General features: G+C 45.5%; 1 protein-coding gene across 4 annotated transcripts in view; it reads left to right on the top strand.

Annotated features, from left to right (window-relative positions):
- lrrc56 (leucine rich repeat containing 56) overlaps positions 1–19,658 on the top strand; it is a 307,392-nt gene that overhangs the window by 21,000 nt on the left and 266,734 nt on the right. For all 4 annotated transcript variants that reach the window (XR_011933057.1, XM_072466142.1, XM_072466141.1 and 1 more), the window contains one exon: positions 9,316–9,478. Coding sequence is in view for 3 of the 4 variants with exons in the window: in XM_072466142.1 (XP_072322243.1) it covers positions 9,323–9,478 (156 nt within the window). In the remaining variant the exon portion in view is untranslated. The remainder of the gene's footprint in view (positions 1–9,315; positions 9,479–19,658) is intronic.

Below are 19,658 nucleotides of genomic sequence, written 5' to 3'. Positions count from 1 at the left end.
AGTGAGTGTCCAAGGCAGATTCGAGCACTGGGGTTAAGGCCTGAGAGAGCATACTTGCAGAGGACAATCTCCCTCAATATTTTTTGTGGACACAATTACGGTGGGTGTTCAGACCTGCTGGATCAATGTCCAGATTGCCCAATAAATGTGCTCCCATTTTGGGAAGTGGTAAAAACTGTGCAGATCCTGAACTTGCAACCACTACCACGTCTTTCATACAGTTGAAGAGCATCAGTCATAAAAACATAAGAACTAGGAGCAGGAGTAGGCCATCTGGCCCCTCGAGCCTACTCCGCCATTCAATGAGATCATGGCTGATCTTTTGTGGACTCGGCTCCACTTTCCGGCCCGAACACCATAACCCTTAATCCCTTTATTCTTCAAAAAACGATCTATCTTGATCTTAAAAACATTTAATGAAGGAGCCTCTACTGCTTCACTGGGCAAGGAATTCCATAGATTCACAACCCTTTGGGTGAAAAAGTTCCTCCTAAACTCAGTCCTAAATCTACTTCCCCTTATTTTGAGGCTATGCCCCCTAGTTCTGCTTTCACCCGCCAGTGGAAACAACCTGCCCGCATCTATCCTATCTATTCCCTTCATAATTTTATATGTTTCTGTAAGATCACCCCTCATCCTTCTAAATTCCAACGAGTACAGTCCCAGTCTACTCAACCTCTCCTTGTAATCCAACCCCTTCAGCTCTGGGATTAACCGAGTGAATCTCCTCTGCCACACCCTCCAGTGCCAGTACGTCCTTTCTCAGGTAAGGAGACCAAAACTGAACACACTACTCCAGGTGTGGCCTCATTAACACCTGATACAATTGCAGCATAACCTCCCTAGTCTTAAACTCCATCCCTCTAGCAATGAAGGACAACATTCCATTTGCCTTCTTAATCACCTGTAAACCAACTTTTTGCGACTCATGCACTAGCACACCCAGGTCTCTCTGCACAGCAGCATGTTTTAATATTTTATCATTTAAATAATAATCTCTTTTGCTGTTATTCCTACCAAAATGGATAACCTCACATTTGTCAACATTGTATTCCATCTGCCAGACCCTAGCCCATTCACTTAGCCTATCCAAATCCCTCTGTAGACTTCCAGTATCCTCTGCACTTTTTGCTTTACCACTCATCTTAGTGTCGTCTGCAAACCTGGACACATTGCCCTTGGTCCCCAACTCCAAATCATCTCTGTAATTTGTGAACAATTGTGGGCCCAACACTGATCCCTGAGGAACAGCACTAGCTAATGATTGCCAACCAGAGAAACACCCATTAATCCCCACTCTTGCTTTCTATTAATTAACCAATCCTCTATCCATGCTACTACTTTCCCCTTAATGCCATGCATCTTTATCTTATGCAGCAACCTTTTGTGTGGCAGTTTGTCAAAGGCTTTCTGGAAATCCAGATATACCACATCCATTTGCTCCCCGTTATCTACCACACTGATAATGTCCTCAAAATATTCCACTAAATTAGTTAGGCACGACTTGCCCTTTATGAACCCATGCTGCGTCTGCCCAATGGGACAATTTCCATCCAGATGTCTCGCTATTTCTTCCTTGATGATAGATTCCAGCATCTTCCCCACTACCGAAGTTAAGCTCACTGGCCGATAATTACCCGCTTTCTGCCTACCTCCTTTTTTAAACAGTGGTGTCACGTTTGCTAATTTCCAATCCGCCGGGACCACCCCAGAGTCTAGTGAATTTTGGTAAATTATCACTAGTGCATTTGCAATTTCCCATCCCATCTCTTTTAGCACCCTGGGATGCATGCCATCAGGGCCAGGAGACTTGTCTACCTTTAACCCAATTAGCTTGCCCATCACTACCTCCTTAGTGATAACAATCCTCTCAAGGTCCTCACCTGTCATAGCCTCATTTCCATCAGTCACTGGCATGTTATTTGTGTCTTCCACTGTGAAGACCGACCCAAAATACCTGTCCAGTTCCTCAGCCATTTCCTCATCTCCCATTATTAAATCTCCCTTCTCATCCTCTAAAGGACCAATATTTACCTTAGCCACTCTTTTTTGTTTTATATATTTGTAGAAACTTATACTATCTGTTCTTATATTCTGAGCAAGTTTACTCTCATAATCTATCTTACTCTTCTTTATAGCTTTTTTACAAACAAATGAAATGGCCACAGTACATGTGGGTGTTACTGATTCAAACAAAGCTTACAGACAAAGGTTTAGAAATTTAAGGAAAGAATTTGGTCAAACATACATGGAGTTTGAAAGGCTCAAACAGAGTAATTTTGATAGGTGGATAAGGGCTTTGAAAATAGACCAAACGTATGAAGCTCTCAGAGAAATTATACTTTTGGAGGAGTTTAAAAATTCAATTCCTGATGTAGTGAGAACTCGTGTGGAAGAACAGAGGGTTAAAACTGCAAGATAAGCAGCGGAAATGGCAGATGATTATGAATTAGTTTGTAAATCAAAGATTGGTTTCCGACATCAGTTTCAGCCGGTGAGGGATAGAAACTGGGGACATGAGAAATACTCAAGTGGTAAAGATAAAGGTGATCTGATGGGAGACAATAAAGAGAGTGTACCTCAGATTAAAAAGGAAATCCAGGAGGGTGGAAAAGAAATGAAAAGTTTCAAATGTTTTCACTGTAATAAACTAGGCCATGTAAAGTCACAGTGTTGGTGGTTGAAGAAAAGCACTGGGGAGGCTGATGTGGTAAAGCAGGATAAGACAGTGGGGTTTGTTAGAGTGGTAAAGGAAAGCCCAAGGGAAGGGAAGGAGGTGCAAACAATTGTACAGCCTGTTCAAGAAGTAATTGTTAAGAAGGTGCCAGATGCATTTAAATAATTTACTTGTGTGGGTAAAGTTTACTCATGTGTATCAGGAGGATCAGGTAAGTAAGTCACAATTTTAAGAGATACAGGGGCTAGTCAATCTTTAATGGTAAAAGATGAGGAATTATGTGGTTTGGGAAGAATGTTGCCAGAAAAGGTGGTGATATGTGGAATTCAGGGTGAGGGGAGTAGCGTTCCATTATACAAGGTAAGGTTGGAAAGTCCAGTGAAGAGTGATGAAGTGGTAGTAGGAGTAAATAGATAAACTATCTTGTTCAGGAATACAGTTTATCTTGGGTAATGATATAGCTGGATCGCAGGTGGGAGTGATGCCGACTGTGGTGGATAAGCCATTGGAAAATCAGTCAACTGAAGTGTTGAAGGACTAATATCCTGGGATTTTTCCGGATTGTGCAGCATGAAGGTCGCAAAGTCACAGGTTAAGACGAGGAGAAATCAAAGAGTGAAGATGAAGTTGAAGTGCAATTATCAGAAACTATTTTTGATCAGATGGTTGAAAAAGAACAAAAACAGGTGGAGGATGAGGCGGATATTTTTAGTTCGGGAGAATTGGCGGAGTTATAACAGAAAGATATAGAAATAAAACGGATATATCAGAAAGCATATACGGAAGAGGAATTTGAGAGTATACCAGAGTGTTATTCCCAGAAAAATTATGTCTTGATGAGAAAATGGAGACCTGTACATATGCAGGCGGATGAAAAGTGGGCAGAAGTTCATCAAGTAGCATTGCCGGTAGGGTATAGAAAGGAGGTGTTGCGAGTTGCACATGAGGTACCAGTGGGAGGTCATTTGGGAATAAGGAAAACTCAAGCTAAAATCCAGAATTTTTTTTATTGGCCTGGACTACATAACGATGTAGTTAAATCTTGTCAATCATGTCACACATGTCAAGTGATAGGGAAACCTCAAGCAGTGATAAAACCAGCGCCCTTAATACCCATTCTAGCATTTGAGGAACCTTTTACAAGGGTCCTAATCGATTGTGTAGGACCGCTTCCTAAAACAAAAAGTGGGAATCAATATCTTTTGACTAATGGATGTGTCTACTAGGTTTCCAGAGGCCATTCCAATACGCAATATTACAGCTGAAAGGATTGTGGAGGAGTTACTTAAATTCTTTACTAGATATGGACTACCCACAGAAATTCAATCGGTAAAAGGAACACATTTTACTTCAAAGTTATTCAAAGAAGTTATGGAGAGCTTAGGAATAAAACAATTTAAATCAACTGCGTATCATCCAGAATCGCAGGGAGCATTAGAAAGGTGGCATCAGACATTAAAGACAATGTTGAGGGCATATTGTCAAGATTATCCAGAGGATTGGGATAAAGGAATCCCATTCTTATTGTTTGCAATTAGGGTTGCACCTAATGAGTCTACCAAATTTAGTCCTTTTGAACTAATTTTTGGTCATGAGCTAAGAGGACCACTTAAATTGATTAAGGAAAAATTGGTGGGTGAGAAATCGGGAATTACACTATTGGATTATGTGTCAAATATGAGGGAACGATTAATTTGAGCAGGTGAATTGGCTGGACAACATTTGAAAGTTGCACAAAATGTGATGAAACGGGTAGCGGACAAGAAATCCAAAGTTCGTAGTTTTGCCAGTGGGGATAACGTTTTAGTGTTGTTACCAGTGGTAGGTGAGCCTTCAAAAGCTAGGTTTTGTGGCCCGTATCAGATTGAAAGGAAACTAAGTGAGGTGAATTATGTGGTAAAACACCAGATAGAAGGAAGATTCACCGAGTGTGTCATGTGAATATTCTTAAAAGGTACTTTGAAAGGGAAGGAGAGAAAAAGGAGGTTTTAATGATTCTAACTCAAAGTGACGAACCAAATCCAGATGACTGTGAATTTGACATACCTCAAATTAAATTGGAAAATGAGGATGTTCTTAAAAATTGGGTTGAATTGTTAAGTTACCTTCCAGAGGAAAAACAAACTGGCCTGAAAGAGTTATTGATATCACGTGAGCAAGTTTGTGGAGATAAATTGGGAAGTACTAAAATGGCTATACATGATGTAGATGTGGGAAATGCTGTTCCTATCAAACAACATCCATATAGACTTAATCCTTTAAAATTGGCACAGGTTAACAGAGAGATTAAGAATATGCTGAAGAATGGCATAATTGAAGTGGGTTGCAGCCAATGGAGCTCACCCATAGTGATGGTACCTAAACCAGACGGTACCCAACGGTTGTGTGTGGCATATCGAAAGGTGAATGCAGTTACAAGAATGGACTCTTATCCTATCCCACGTTTGAAGGATTGCCTTGAGAAAGTGGGACAATCTGCTTTTATTTCCAACTTCCAGACGTGGAAAGAACATTTAAAACATCGTATGGAGTTCTTCGATCGAATTCAGGTGGCGGGTTTGGTGATGAACCTAGCCAAAAGTGAATTTGGAGAAGCCCAAATCACTTTCCTTGAGTTTCTGATACCCTCAAGACGAAGGGAGGCAATGCGATTTCTTAACATGAATGAATTTGATCAAACCTTTGTGCAAAAGTTTTGTGGCGCGATTACTCCACTGATGGACTTGCTAAAGAAACCTAAAACATTTCAATGGACAGCGGACTTTCAACAGGCATTTGACTGCCTGAAAGTTGTGGTAACCAATGCTCCTGTATTGGAGAATTGCAAGGGGCTCTGTGGTCAGATTGAACTAAAGTACCTGATTCTAAAGAGAAATGCCGAGAAGTAGAGGAATGGATGGATCGTGCAGAGACTTTGTTCAAAGAGACTGTCAATCGAGAAGGATTTCGATTGGAGGAAGAAGATCAAAGAAAAATGGACTATATTATTATGCTTGTTTGCGTGTGTTTTTGTTTGTGAAACGTAAAAGTTTTTTTACAGTGTTATTTCTTAGTGTGTGGTGCAAAAGTGAAAAATGAAACCATCTTGAAGTTGATGGGCTATTTTTTTTTCTTGGCGGGAGGTGTCATGTGAGAGTACCTTTAAGACATGGATGTTTAAGCAATGTACCTTTAAGAAAACAGTGATGTCAGGGAGTGGGTGGAGCTGAGGTCAGATCAGCCATTTTGCAGTTTAGTTTTACAGTTTGAAAAAGCAGCTTTTGTGTGTCTGTGTGTTTCCAGAGAGCTGCAGTTGCAGTTTGAAAATAACTTGTGTGTGTCTGTGTTTGCAGTGAGCTGGATCTCTGCCATAAAAGACCATCATTTGGATCATTTGGGTGATTTAAACTTATAATAGTGAAGCCTTTAACCTGATGTGATTTTGTTTAAAGGTGTTAAGTCTCTTGGAAGTTTGAAGGAACATTTTAAGGAATTATTTACTGTTGCAATATTTTCTGAGTTATCTGTGAAATAAGGGGTGTTAAGAGATCCAATGTTTATTTAAGATGTGAAGTTGAGTTCATGGAAAAAACAGTGTTTTGTGTTTAAAAACCCACGTGTCCATAATTGTAATCCCACATCTAGGGAAAAAGCTGTGTGCTAGGAAAAGCAACAAATACATTAAAGGGTGAGGTAGGTTGAACTCCACGATACATTTTGGGGTTCTGAAAACGCCTCGCCCATAACATAAGACATGATACAACATTCCCATCCTTATACAACTGTGTGCAACACCATGGTCCTAGTTGGTTTTGTCTTATTTTTATAGACTGTACATTGAGAAATTATGATGTGGAGATGCCGGCGTTGGACTGGGGTGAGCACAGTACGAAGTCTTACAACACCAGGTTAAAGTCCAACAGGTTTGTTTCGATGTCACTAGCTTTCGGAGCGCTGCTCCTTCCTCAGGTGAATGAAGAGGTATGTTCCAGAAACACATATATAGACAAATTCAAAGATGCCAAACAATGCTTGGAATGCGAGCATTAGCAGGTGATTAAATCTTTACAGATCCAGAGTTAAAGAGGTGTGAATTGTACCAAGCCAGGACAGTTGGTAGGATTTCGCAGGCCAGATGGTGGGGGATGAATGTAATGTGACATGAATCCCAGGTCCCGGTTGAGGCCGCACTCATGTGTGCGGAACTTGGCTATAAGTTTCTGCTCGGCGATTCTGCGTTGTCGCGGGTCCTGAAGGCCGCCTTGGAGAACGCTTACCCGGAGATCAGAGGCTGAATGCCCTTGACTGCTGAAGTGTTCCCCGACTGGAAGGGAACATTCCTGCCTGGTGATTGTTGCGCGATGTCCGTTCATTCGTTGTCGCAGCGTCTGCATGGTCTCGCCAATGTACCACGCTTCGGGACATCCTTTCCTGCAGCGTATGAGGTAGACAACGTTGGCCGAGTCGCACGAGTATGTACCGCGTACCTGGTGGGGGGTGTTCTCACGTGTAATGGTGGTATCCATGTAGATGATCTGGCACGTCTTGCAGAGATTGCCATGACCGGGTTGTGTGGTGTCGTGGTCGCTGTTCTGAAGACTGGGTAGTTTGCTGCAAACAATGGTTCGTTTGAGGTTGCGCGGCTGTTTGAAGGCAAGTAGTGGGGGTGTGGGGATGACCTTGGCAAGATGTTCATCGTCATCAATGACGTGTTGAAGGCTGTGAAGAAGATGACGTAGTTTCTCCGCTCCGGGGAAGTACTGGACGACAAAGGGTATTCTGTCGGTTGTGTCCCATGTTTGTCTTCTGAGGAGGTCGGTCCGGTTTTTCGGTGTGGCGCGTTGGAACTGTCGATCGATGAGTCGAGTGCCATATCCCGTTCGTACGAGGGCATCTTTCAACGTCTGTAGATGTCTGTTACGCTCCTCCTCGTCTGAGCAGATCCTGTGTATACGGAGCGCTTGTCCATAGGGGATGGCTTCTTTAATGTGTTTAGGGTGGAAGCTGGAGAAGTGGAGCATCATGAGGTTATCTGTAGGTTTGCGGTAAAGCGAAGTGCTGAGGTGACCGTCCTTGATGGAGACCAGTGTGTCCAAGAATGCAACTGATTTTGGAGAGTAGCCCATGGTGAGTCTGATGGTTGGATGGAACTTATTAATGTCACCGTGTAGTCGTTTCAGTGATTCTTCGCCGTGGGTCCAAAGGAAAAAAATGTCATCGATGTATCTGGTGTATAACATCGGTTGAAGGTCCTGTGCGGTGAGTAGGTCCTGTTCAAACTTGTGCATGAAGATGTTGGCGTATTGGGGTGCGAATTTGGTCCCCATGGCTGTTCCGTGCGTCTGGATGAAGAACTTGTTGTCGAAGGTGAAGACGTTGTGATCCAGAATGAAACGGATGAGTTGCAGAATTGCGTCTGGAGATTGGCAGTTGTCGGTGTTGAGTACTGAGGCTGTTGCAGCAATGCCGTCGTCATGGGGGATGCTGGTGTAGAGTGCCGAGACGTCCATTGTGACGAGGAATGTTCCTGGTTCAACTGGTCCATGGGTGCTGAGTTTCTGTAGGAAGTCCGTCGTGTCGCGACAGAAGCTGGGTGTACCTTGTACGATGGGTTTCAAGATGCCCTCGATGTAGCCAGAGAGGTTCTCACACAGGGTCCCATTGCCTGAAACGATAGGGCGGCCTGGTGTGTTGGCCTTATGTATTTTCGGGAGGCAGTAGAGATCTCCAATGCGGGGAGTACGTGGGATGAGAGCACGTAGGGTGCTCTGAAGATCTGGATCCAAGGCCTTGATCAGTCTGTTAAGTTGGCGGATGTGTTCCTTGGTCGGATCTGCGGGTAACTGTCTGTAGTGTTCTTGGTTGTTCATTTGTCGGTATACTTCTTTGCAGCAGTCCGTGCCAGATCATCGACATGGATACCACCATTACACGTGAGAACACCACCCACCAGGTATGCGGTACATACTCGTGCGACTCGGCCAACGTTGTCTACCTCATACGCTGCAGGAAAGGATGTCCCGAAGCGTGGTACATTGGCGAGACCATGCAGACGCTGCGACAACGAATGAACGGACATCGCGCAACAATCACCAGGCAGGAGTGTTCCCTTCCAGTCGGGGAACACTTCAGCAGTCAAGGGCATTCAGCCTCTGATCTCCGGGTAAGCGTTCTCCAAGGCGGCCTTCAGGACCCGCGACAACGCAGAATCGCCGAGCAGAAACTTATAGCCAAGTTCCGCACACATGAGTGCGGCCTCAACCGGGACCTGGGATTCATGTCGCATTACATTCATCCCCCACCATCTGGCCTGCGAAATCCTACCAACTGTCCTGGCTTGGTACAATTCACACCTCTTTAACCTGGGGTTACCCCATCTCTGGATCTGTAAAGATTTAATCCCCTGCTAATGCTCGCATTCCAAGCATTGTTTGGCATCTTTAAATTTGTCTATATATGTGTTTCTGGAACAGACCTCTTCATTCACCTGAGGAAGGAGCAGCGCTCCGAAAGCTAGTGACATCGAAACAAACCTGTTGGACTTTAACCTGGTGTTGTAAGACTTGGTATTGAGAAATTAAATTATAATTGTTACCATTCTGAATTTTTTAGTCTTTTTTTGAAGTCACAGTCTACTCATCACTGTTCTTTATTTTCAGGGTATCAATGGAACTTCATCAACGCCCAGCCTTTGTTACCCGCGCAGGCACTGCAACAGTTAGGGTCCTGGACTTTGGGCAGCCAGGTTTGCTAAATCCCAATCCGGTTATCAAAGATGAGACTGAGTTCCTTATTGAAGAATATCTTTCTCCATCCAAATTGGTGAGACATTTAAAAATATTGTGGAAGCAATTCTGTCTGAAGATTTTCAAAATCAAAAAACATACTTGTGTTGTAGATTCCACGGAGCAGGATTAATTCTTTTAAAGGTTGTTTTGAACTCATTCAAATTTTTTTTGAGCTGCTGTGCTAAATTTGTATGGATGGAAGTATGAAGTTGTTGGACAACCAGAGTGTGTCCAAAATATGACCAATGGGCCTTCAACCCTGGCCATCTCGCTCACAAAGCCCAGAAAGTTCAAAACTATGGGAATATTGTAGTCACTGGTTTGCCCTGTTCTGATTTTCTTGGGCCGAGAGGGTCTTGGAACTATTGCCTCATTGGTACATTATTGCTGAACTAGAACGCCAAATCCATCAGTGTGGTTAACATGAGGGGCTGGATTCTATGCTTGGGAGACTAAGTCCCCACGCTGGGGTGAAAACGGTGGTGTTTTACGCTAGGAAAACTGGCGTAAAACGGCCACCGATTCCCCGATTTGCTGGGGGCTAGCAGAGAGGCAGCAAAGCGGCCCGCAGCATTTTCCGGTTCTGTGACCGGGCATGCGTATGGAGCAGGCCTGCAGCAGCTGCGCCATGCTTCGTGGCGAACTCAGCCCGAGGACCCAGACTGCAAAAATAGAGCCCCCCCTTCGGCCGCTTGCACGCCCCGGACCGCCCGCTCACAGTGCCTCCAGCCCCGAATGAAGCCCCACTCTGCCCGCGGATCGGCCCTCACCCGACTGTAGCGGCGCCAGACTGAGTCCGCAGCCGCCATGTGAGGTTTCTGAACGGTGTGAGCACATGTAATCCACAGCATCGGGAACTAGGACGGTCGAGGACGGCAATAGCCTGAGGCCATGGATATGTGGCGTGGCATACTCCTAGTGTATGCCGCTTTTCAGGGGTTGGAGAATCCGAAAACCGGCACCGCTCCCGATTTCGGCGTCACAATGGATTCTCCACCCTGTCGTCGAATGCGTTTTCGGCGTTGGGGGGTGGGGCAGAGAATCCAACCTATTCTACAAGTGAATAGGATTCTGATTCTGGCCCACAGTACAGCAAATACATAGAATTAAGTGCATCAAAAAGTTTGGCTACTCGTGGTGTAATCTCGTTGTGTCACTAATTATGTCTACCAGTAGGAATGTTATCATTCAAACATAACATATGAAAGAACAAAGAAAAGTACATGGCATATGTAATCCAGGCCCTCCAAGCCTGTGCCAACCATGCTGCCCGTTTAAACTAAAATCTTCTACACTTCCTGGGTCCGTATCCCTCTATTCCCATCCTATTCATGTATTTGTCAAGATGCCCCTTAAATGTCACTATCGTCCCTGCTTCCACCACCTCCTCTGGCAGCGAGTTCCAGGCACCCACTACCCTCTGTGTAAAAAAAACTTGACTCGTACATCTCCTCTAAACCTTGCCCCTCGCACCTTAAACCTATGCCCCCTAGTAATTAACCCCTCTACCCTGGGAAAAATAGTCAATGTTAGAATCACTGCAACCCAAACCTAAAGTAACAAAGAGCATATTAAAGATTATTGCCTTAGAGCAGAGAAGGTTAAGGAGAGATTTGATAGAGGTCTTCAAAATCTTTTTTTTTTATAGGGTAGCTATAAGGAGAAATTGTTTCCAGTTGTGGGGAGCTGGTGTTGGTAACCAGAGGTTGTGGATTTAAAATAATTGGCAAAAGGCCAAGAAGCTACATGAGGAGAAATAAAATAAAATTCATGTGGTGAGTTGTGACATGGACTGCACTACCTGAAAAGGTGGTGGATGCAGTTTCATTTGTAATTTTTAAGAATAAACCAGTTAAATATTCAAAAACGAAAACAAAATGAAGGTCTTTGGCGAAGGGCAAGGGGATAGGATTATCTGGATAATTCTTTCAAAGGGCCAGCACAGGGATGTTAGACTGAATAATCTCCCTCTGTGCTGTAATTCTATTGCAAAAGAATTGAAGGGAATGTAAGAAAAACATTCTTTGCACAAGAGGGAATTCTGCACCACAGTGTGGTTTTGGCAAAATCCGTAAGGTTTTTTGGTAGAAAGATAGGGTTAGGGTGAGTGGAGCAGGATTCCTGTCAATAGCCCGTGGAGTACACAAGCTTGATGGAGCATATGTACTGTTTCTGTGCAGTTCTAATCCTACGCAATTTACCCTCTAACAATGCAAACAATTTGTATTTGTATTGTGCTTTTAATGTTGTCAAAGCTCTAAGGCATGTCACAGTTGCATTCTGAAACTAAATTTGACACTTTTCTTTGAAAAAATTTTTTTTTATTTAAACATTTTTAACAAAAATATACAGAATATCGGATGAACAACTCATCAACCCAATAAACAACCACAACCCTCCAGTCCCCGACCCCTGCCCCTTGTCACATCTTGCCAACCCCATTTTAACCCCCATTACACCCCCAAACTTTCCGGGAGTCAAAGGCCAACACATTGGCCTCTCTTCCCCCTTCTTGGACTCCCGGGTCATTCGACCGACCAAGTATCGCCACCTCCAGACTCTGAGCCACCCCCACGCCCAGAACCTAGGACATAACATCCGAGAATCCCTGCCAGAACCCTCGCAGTCTTGGACGTGCCAAAACATGTGGAATGATTCGCTGGCACTCCCTTGCACTGCCCACACCTAACTTCCACCCTGTCAAAGAACCTGCTTATTCTCGCCACCATCATGTGCGCCCTATGCACCACTTTAAAATGTATGAGTCTTAACCTTGCACATGATGAGGATGCATTCACCCTCCGCAAGGCCTCAGCCCATGTCCGGCCCCCACCTCCCCTCCCAGCTCCTCCTCCCATTTGCGCTTAACATCCTTCACCAGGGCGTCCTCCCACTCCATCAATTCTTTATAAATATCCAACTCCTTCCCCTCCTCTATTTTGTCCTCCGACAAGTGTTTGTCCTGCAGCGCTGGAGGCAGCATCCCCGGGAAGGACAGCACCTCTCTCCTCACAAAATCCCAAACCTGCAGTTATCTAAAACCATTCCCCTTGGGCAACTCTCACATTCCTCCAACCCTGTGATTTTGCCCAATCCCCATTTGTCACCAACCATGTAACCTCACATCCAATCTCTCCTGTCTTTGGACGCCCTAAGCGCCATTTGCAATAACTCTATCACCAAAGCGAAAAGCATCGGGGAGAGCGGGCACCCCTGCCTCGTCCCATGGTGAAGTCCAAAGTACCCAAACTCACTTGGTTCGGCTGCACACACGCCACCAGCGCCTGATACAGCAGCCAAACCCAATCCACGAACCCCTGCCCGAACCCAAACTGCCCCAGCACCTCAAACAGATATGCCCACTCCACCTTCGCTGCGTCCATCGCCACCACTACCTCAACCTCCTGCCCCTCCGAGATAATCATAATCACATTAAGTAACCTCCGCACCTTCACCGACAGTTGCCTTCCTTTCACAAAACCCGCCTGATCCTCCCCAATCACCCCCTGGCGCACTGCCCATTGTCCTTAATCCGCGCGATACAAGCTCCTTTGCCAAAACCTTGACATCAACATTCAATAACGATTACAGGCGGTACGACCCACTCTGCTCCAGCTCCTTATCATTCTTTAGAATCAGGGAGATAGAAGCCTGCGATAAAGTGGGGCAGAGTTCCCCCCCTTTCTCATCTCATTCAACATCCTCACCAGCAGTGGCCCCAGCTCCATCTCAAACTTTTTATAAAACTCACTGGGAACCCATCCGGAGCTGGAGCCTTCCCTGCCTGCATTGCCCCTGTGCCCTCCATCACCTCCCTCAGACCAATCAGGACCTCCAGGCCCTGAACCCGCCCCACCTCAACCTTGGGAAACTCCAACCCATCTAAGCCTCATCCCCTCCTCCACCAGCCTTTCCCTCTCCTCCTGCTCCATCCTCCCCCTGTGTGTCAGAATCAAAATAAACTCCCTGCCAAACTACAGCCTTGAGTGCATCCTACAATGTGGCGGCTGTGACCTCCCCTGTATCATTCACCTCCACATAGGCCCGAATGGCAACCCTCACCCGCTCACAACCCCCCTCATCTGCCAACAACCCCACATCTAACCTCCACCGCGGCCGTTGGGCCTTTCCTGAACAACCCGCAGATCCACCCAATGTGGCGCCAAAAGTCAGACACCATGATCCGGAAATACTCCGAGTTGGCTACCCCCATCTGCACTGCCTTGTCCATCACGAAAAAGTCGATCTGGGAATACACCCAGTGCACATGGGAGAAGTATAAAAAGTCCTTCAACCTTGGCCTCCCAAACATCCATGGGTCAACCCACCCCCTGCCCCACATGTGCTCCAAGAACCCGTCCACTCCCTAGCCACTGCCAAAACCCTTGACGACTTCGGACTCGACCGGTTCAGACTCGGGTCCAGGACCCTATTAAAATCAGCCCCCATTTTCAACTGGTGAGTGCCCAAGCCCGGAATCTTCCCCAACACTCACCTCATAAAATCCATCTCATCCCAATTCAGGGCACAAACATTTGCAGGAACCACTGGCATCCTCTCCAGTTTCCCACTGGCCACCACATATCTAACCCCGGATCGGCCACAATGCTCCCCATCTCAAACGCCACACTCTTATTGATCAAAACCGCCACTCCCCTCGTCTTCATACCCAGCCCCAAGTGGAACACCTGCCCCACCCATTCCTTCCGCAGGCTCGTCTGATCCCCCAAATTCAGGTGTGTCTCCTGTAGAAACACCACATTAGCCTTCCGACTCCTCAGATGCGCGAACACACGACCATTTAACCGGCCCATTCAACCCTCTCACATTCCATGTGACCAGCCTGGTCAGGGGGCTCCCCGCCTCCCTCTCCTGCCGATCAGCCATACCACTTCTTCAGCCAGGCCCCGCCTGTGTCATGCACTCCTCCAGGCCAGCCCTCAGATGCCCACCGCCATCTCTCACTTTCCAACTGCACCACACCAACCACACCCATATCAGCAACCCTCCCCTACCTCCACCCTTACACAAACAAAACAACCCCCGTCCTGCTTCTGATGTGTCACCCACAAGTGGGCAGGGTACAGAACCCCAAACTTCACCCACTTTTTGAGGAGGGCAGCCTTTATCCAGTTGAATCCGTCTCACCCCTTCGCTAACTCCACACCCAGTTCTTCGTAATCCCGCAGCTCACTCCCTTCCCAGGTGCACCTCCTGGTCTGACTCGCCCATTTCAAAAAAAAATTTTTGTCCAAGAACCACCATCGCCCTCAGCAGCTCGCCGAACTGTGGCCTCCTCAGTGCCTGTGCATCCGATCCACCTCAAGGGGTCGGTCAAAGGCCCCCTCACCCATTAACTGCTCCAGCATCTTTGCCATGTGCTTGGCCGCCTCCCTCAATTGTTGTGAATTCTTCAGCCTCATCTTTTGCACTGACGTGTTGGGCTCCTCTATCATTGAGGATGGGGATACTTGTGGAGCCCTCTCCTCCAGCAAGATGTTTAATCTTCCACTGCCATTCATAACTTGTTGTGGTAGGACTGCAGAGCTTAGATCTGACCCATTGGTTGTGGAATTGTTAGCTCTGTCCATTGCTTGCTGCTTGTGTTATTTGGCATGCAAGTAGTTGTATTTTGTTGCTTCACCAGGTTGCCATCTCATTATTGGATGTGCCTGGTGTTACATTTGGCATGCCCTCCTTCATTCTTCTTTGAACCTGGCTTGGTGGTAATGGTAGAGTGGGTGATATGCCACGGACCACGAGGGTTACAGATTGTGGTAGAATACAATTCTGCTGCTGCTCATCGTCCACTGCGCCTCATGGATGCTCCGTCTAGAGTTGCTAGATCTGTTTGGAGTCTACCCCATTTAGCACAGTGGTAGAGCTACACAACCGGAGCGTATCCTCAGTGTGGAGACAATTATTAGGACAGGTGACCAAAAGCTTGGTCAAAGAGGTGGATTGTAAGAGCATCTTAAAGGGTGAGAGGGAGTTAGAGAGGTAAAGAAGTTTAGGGAGTGAATTCCAGAATTTCAGGCGTGGTCAGTTGAAGGCATTTCTGCAAATGGTGGAGCAATGGAAATTGCGAGAGGCCAGAATTGGAGAAGTGCAGAGAACTCAAAGATTTACAGATCTGGAGCAGGGTACACAGGGAGGGATTTTAAAACAACGGTGAGAATTTTAAAATTGAGATGTTGCCAGCTCCAGTTTTGTAGCATGGAAGGCCAGCCAGAGCACATTGAAGTAGTGAAGTTGTGGTAACTAAGGCATGGATGAAGGTTTCAGCAGCAGATGAGCAGAGGCAGGAGTTGATGTTGCAGAGGGGGAAGTAGGTAGTCTTGACAATGAAGTGAATGTGAGGTCATAAACATGGTGTCAAATACAACACCAATGTTGAAATGATCTGGATCAGCCTCAAGAAGATGCCTGGGAGAGGAATGGAGCTGGTGGCTAGGGAACTAAGTTTGAGGCAAGACCAAAGACTCTTTCCAATATTTAGTTGGATAAAGTTGCCTCTCATCGAATTCTGGATTACATATGTTACAGACAGTGGAGGTTTGAGAGGTGGTGGATCGGTAGAACTAGACATGTAGAATCTAAAGCTGTATTTTCAGATGATATCACCAAGGGGCAGCATGTCAATGTGAATTATCAGCCAAAGAAAGATTCTTAGGGGACCTCGGAGGTCATGGTGCAAGAGTGTGAAGAGAAGCCATTGCCAGTGGTTCTCTGGCTATGACTTGGCAAGAATGGAAACAGATAAGAATATGTACTCGGCTTGGTGATGGAGGATTATTTTCATGAGATGTGGGCATTACTGGCAAAGGCAAGATGTGTTGCTCTTATTTAATTGCCGTAGAACTGCGTGGCATGTTACGCCACTTCAGAAGTAAGTTAAGAGTCAACTACATCTGTATGTGGAAATACATGTGAATCTGGAGTTGCATGTAGGCTAGGTTGGATAAGGATGGCAGATTTCCTTTCCTAAAAGGCATTAGTGAACCAGATGGGTCTTAGAATAATTGATGGTAGTTTCATGACATCATTACTGAGACTATCTTTAAATTACAGATTTTTATAAATTAAATTTAAATTCCACCTTCTGAATAATAGGATTTAAACCCATGCGCCTGGACCATTAGCCTGGACCTCTGGATTACTAGTTCAGAGATATTACCACTACCTCACCTGTTGAAATCTACCCGTGGTTAAGTGTAGTCTCATATACACTTAACTAAGCAGAAATTTGCACTACATGTCTCGGGTGCAAAAATTAATCTTTGTTGTGTGTCTATTGATTATAATTGAGCATTTGAAATCATCTTGTGGTTACAAATAAAACATTCTCAAGAAAGCCCCTGCCAGCAGAAGACTTTTAAGAGATAATTAAACTTAGCTTACAAATGACTTGAACTTCAAAATACAGTAATGGTGTCTTGCTCAAAGATAATAGGCAGCTAGGCAAATAGCATAGAGTGATTCTAGATTAGAAAATGGTCACCTGAACTATTTTTAAGGAATTTGTTATCAATCTAAGTCAATCTGTTCCGACCCCTGTAACATGCTGATTGGTTTGGGTGAGTTTTCAATACATTTGATTCGATGATTGGGTTGTCAGTCTTCAATGTGCAACATTATCTCGTTGAACTTTAAAGTTAATATATGCATGTAGAATTCTTAAATGTATATTGGAATGCAAACTCTGCTCTTATCATTGGACTGGTATGTGCTGAAATCTGTAATTCCTTTCTTTCGAACAATGGAGAGCTCTTATGAACTATAATGTTGATTTGACCCTCAGTAGAAATGTTGCATTTGCTTCTAGCTCAACTTCAGAATGTTTCAAATGCTGTGCTTCATTTATGCAAGCTATGTGCTTTTGCAAACTGATGTTATGTTTGTTCATTTTTGCAGTGTCATGATGGAATCCATTTTAAAATGATTTTTGAACTGGGCTTTTATATTTATAACAAAATGGCGAATTAATGATCCTTTTACCTATCAGAAATAGCAGGTTTCCTTCACCACCTGAATCCTCCTTGTTAGCGGGAGAGGATCTGAAAGAAATCACTCAACACCCAGGGCTGCTGGTCCTCGCATCAAACGGTTTATTTCACCGGCAGGGAGATGGCGTCTGTTAAAGTCCCAGACCATCTCTCCACCGAGCAAAGGAAAACATCCATTCTTATACATTTTTCTAAACAGCTACACAGCCCATTTCGGCTGGACCTTGTCCAATAATACTGATTATAGATTACATTATTAGTTATATATCCAATTAAATTTGATATTAAGTGAAGTGGGTTGGTACCTTACCAGCTCCTGACTTCATGAAGAACTCACTCATACTAACTGTTAAATTTATCTCTCCTGCTTGCATCGGTGACCTTGGGCTGGCGAGGATGAACAATGATCCTTGTATTTCTTTATGCCGGCCTCCCTTGCCTCCCTCGAATCTCTCATTCAATTGCCTTAATATCAATCATCCTTGTCTCCCTGACTAACTCTATTGTTTGTAATTAAATGATGTTATTTATACTAGTTTGCAACTTAACCAAGCTAATGGTTGTCCCCGCTGACTATACCTGCGGGAAGTGCACCCAACCTCAGCTCCTCAAAGACCGTGTTAGGGAACTGGAGCTGAAGCTGGATGAACTTCGGATCATCCGGGAGGCAGAGGGGGTGATTGAGAAGAGTTACAAGGAGGTAACCACACCCAAGGTACAGGACAAGAATAGCTGGGTTACAGTCAGGGGGGAAAAAACAAACAGGCAGACAGTGCAGGGATCCCTTGTGGCCGTTCCCCTTCAAAACAAGTATACCGTTTTGGATGCTGTTGGGGGGGATGACCTACCGGGGGAAGGCCCTAGCGGCCAGGTCTCTGGCACTGAGTCTGGCTCTGGGGCTCAGAAGGGAAGGGGGGAGAATAGAAAAGCAATAGTAGTAGGAGATTCAATGGTTAGGGGAATAGATGGGAGATTCTGTGGTCGCGAGCGAGACTCCCGGAAGGTATGTTGCCTCCCGGGTGCCAGGGCCAGGGATGTCTCAGATCGTGTCTTCAGGATCCTTAAGGGGGAGGGGGAGCAGCCAGAAGTCGTGGTGCACATTGGTACCAACGACATAAGTAGGAAAAGGGGTGTGGAGGTAATAAACAAGTTCAGGGAGTTAGGCTGGAAGTTAAAAGCCAGGACAGACAGAGTTGTCATCTCTGGTTTGTTGCCGGTGCCACGTGATAGCGAGGCTAGGAATAGGGAGAGAGTGCAGCTGAACACGTGGCTGCAGGAATGGTGTAGGAGGGAGGGCTTCAGGTATTTGGATAATTGGAGCGCATTCTGGGGAAGGTGGGACCTGTACAAGCAGGACGGGTTGCATCTGAACCAGAGTGGCACCAATATCCTGGGAGGGAGGTTTTCTAGTACTCTTCGGGAGGGTTTAAACTAATTTGGCAGGGGAATGGGAACCGGATTTGTAGGCCAGCAACTAAGGGAGCCGATATTCAGGACTCCAAAGCGTGTAATGAGGCAGTGGGGAAGGGAACACTGACAAAGGAGAGTACCTGCAGGCACGGAGATGGGTTGAAATGTGTGTACTTCAACGCAAGAAGCATCAGGAATAAGGTGGGTGAACTTAAGGCATGGATCGGTACTTGGGACTACGATGTGGTGGCCATCACGGAAACTTGGATAGAAGAGGGGCAGAAATGGTTGTTGGAGGTCCCTGGTTATAGATGTTTCAATAAGATTAGGGAGGGTGGTAAGAGAGGTGGGGGGGGGGGGTGGCATTGTTAATTAGAGATAGTATAACAGCTGCAGAAAGGCAGTTCGAGGAGTATCACCCTACTGAGGTAGTGTGGGTTGAAGTCAGAAATAGGAAAGGAGCAGTCACCTTGTTCGGAGTTTTCTATAGGCCCCCCAATAGTAGCAGAGATGTGGAGAAACAGATTGGGAAACAGATTTTGGAAAGGTGCAGAAGTCACAGGGTAGTAGTCATGGGTGACTTTAACTTCCCAAACATTGAGTGGAAACTCTTTAGATCAAATAGTTTGGATGGGGTGGTGTTTGTGCAGTGTGTCCAGGAAGCTTTTCTAACACAGTATGTAGATTGTCCGACCAGAGGAAGGGCAATATTGGATTTAGTACTTGGTAATGAACCAGGGCAAGTGATAGATTTGTTAGTGGGGGAGCATTTTGGAGATAGTGACCACAATTCTGTGA

The sequence above is a fragment of the Scyliorhinus torazame genome, chromosome 10 (assembly GCF_047496885.1).
Source record: "Scyliorhinus torazame isolate Kashiwa2021f chromosome 10, sScyTor2.1, whole genome shotgun sequence".
NCBI classification, from domain to species: domain Eukaryota; kingdom Metazoa; phylum Chordata; class Chondrichthyes; order Carcharhiniformes; family Scyliorhinidae; genus Scyliorhinus; species Scyliorhinus torazame.
This window is presented reverse-complemented; position numbering and strand designations above follow the sequence as displayed.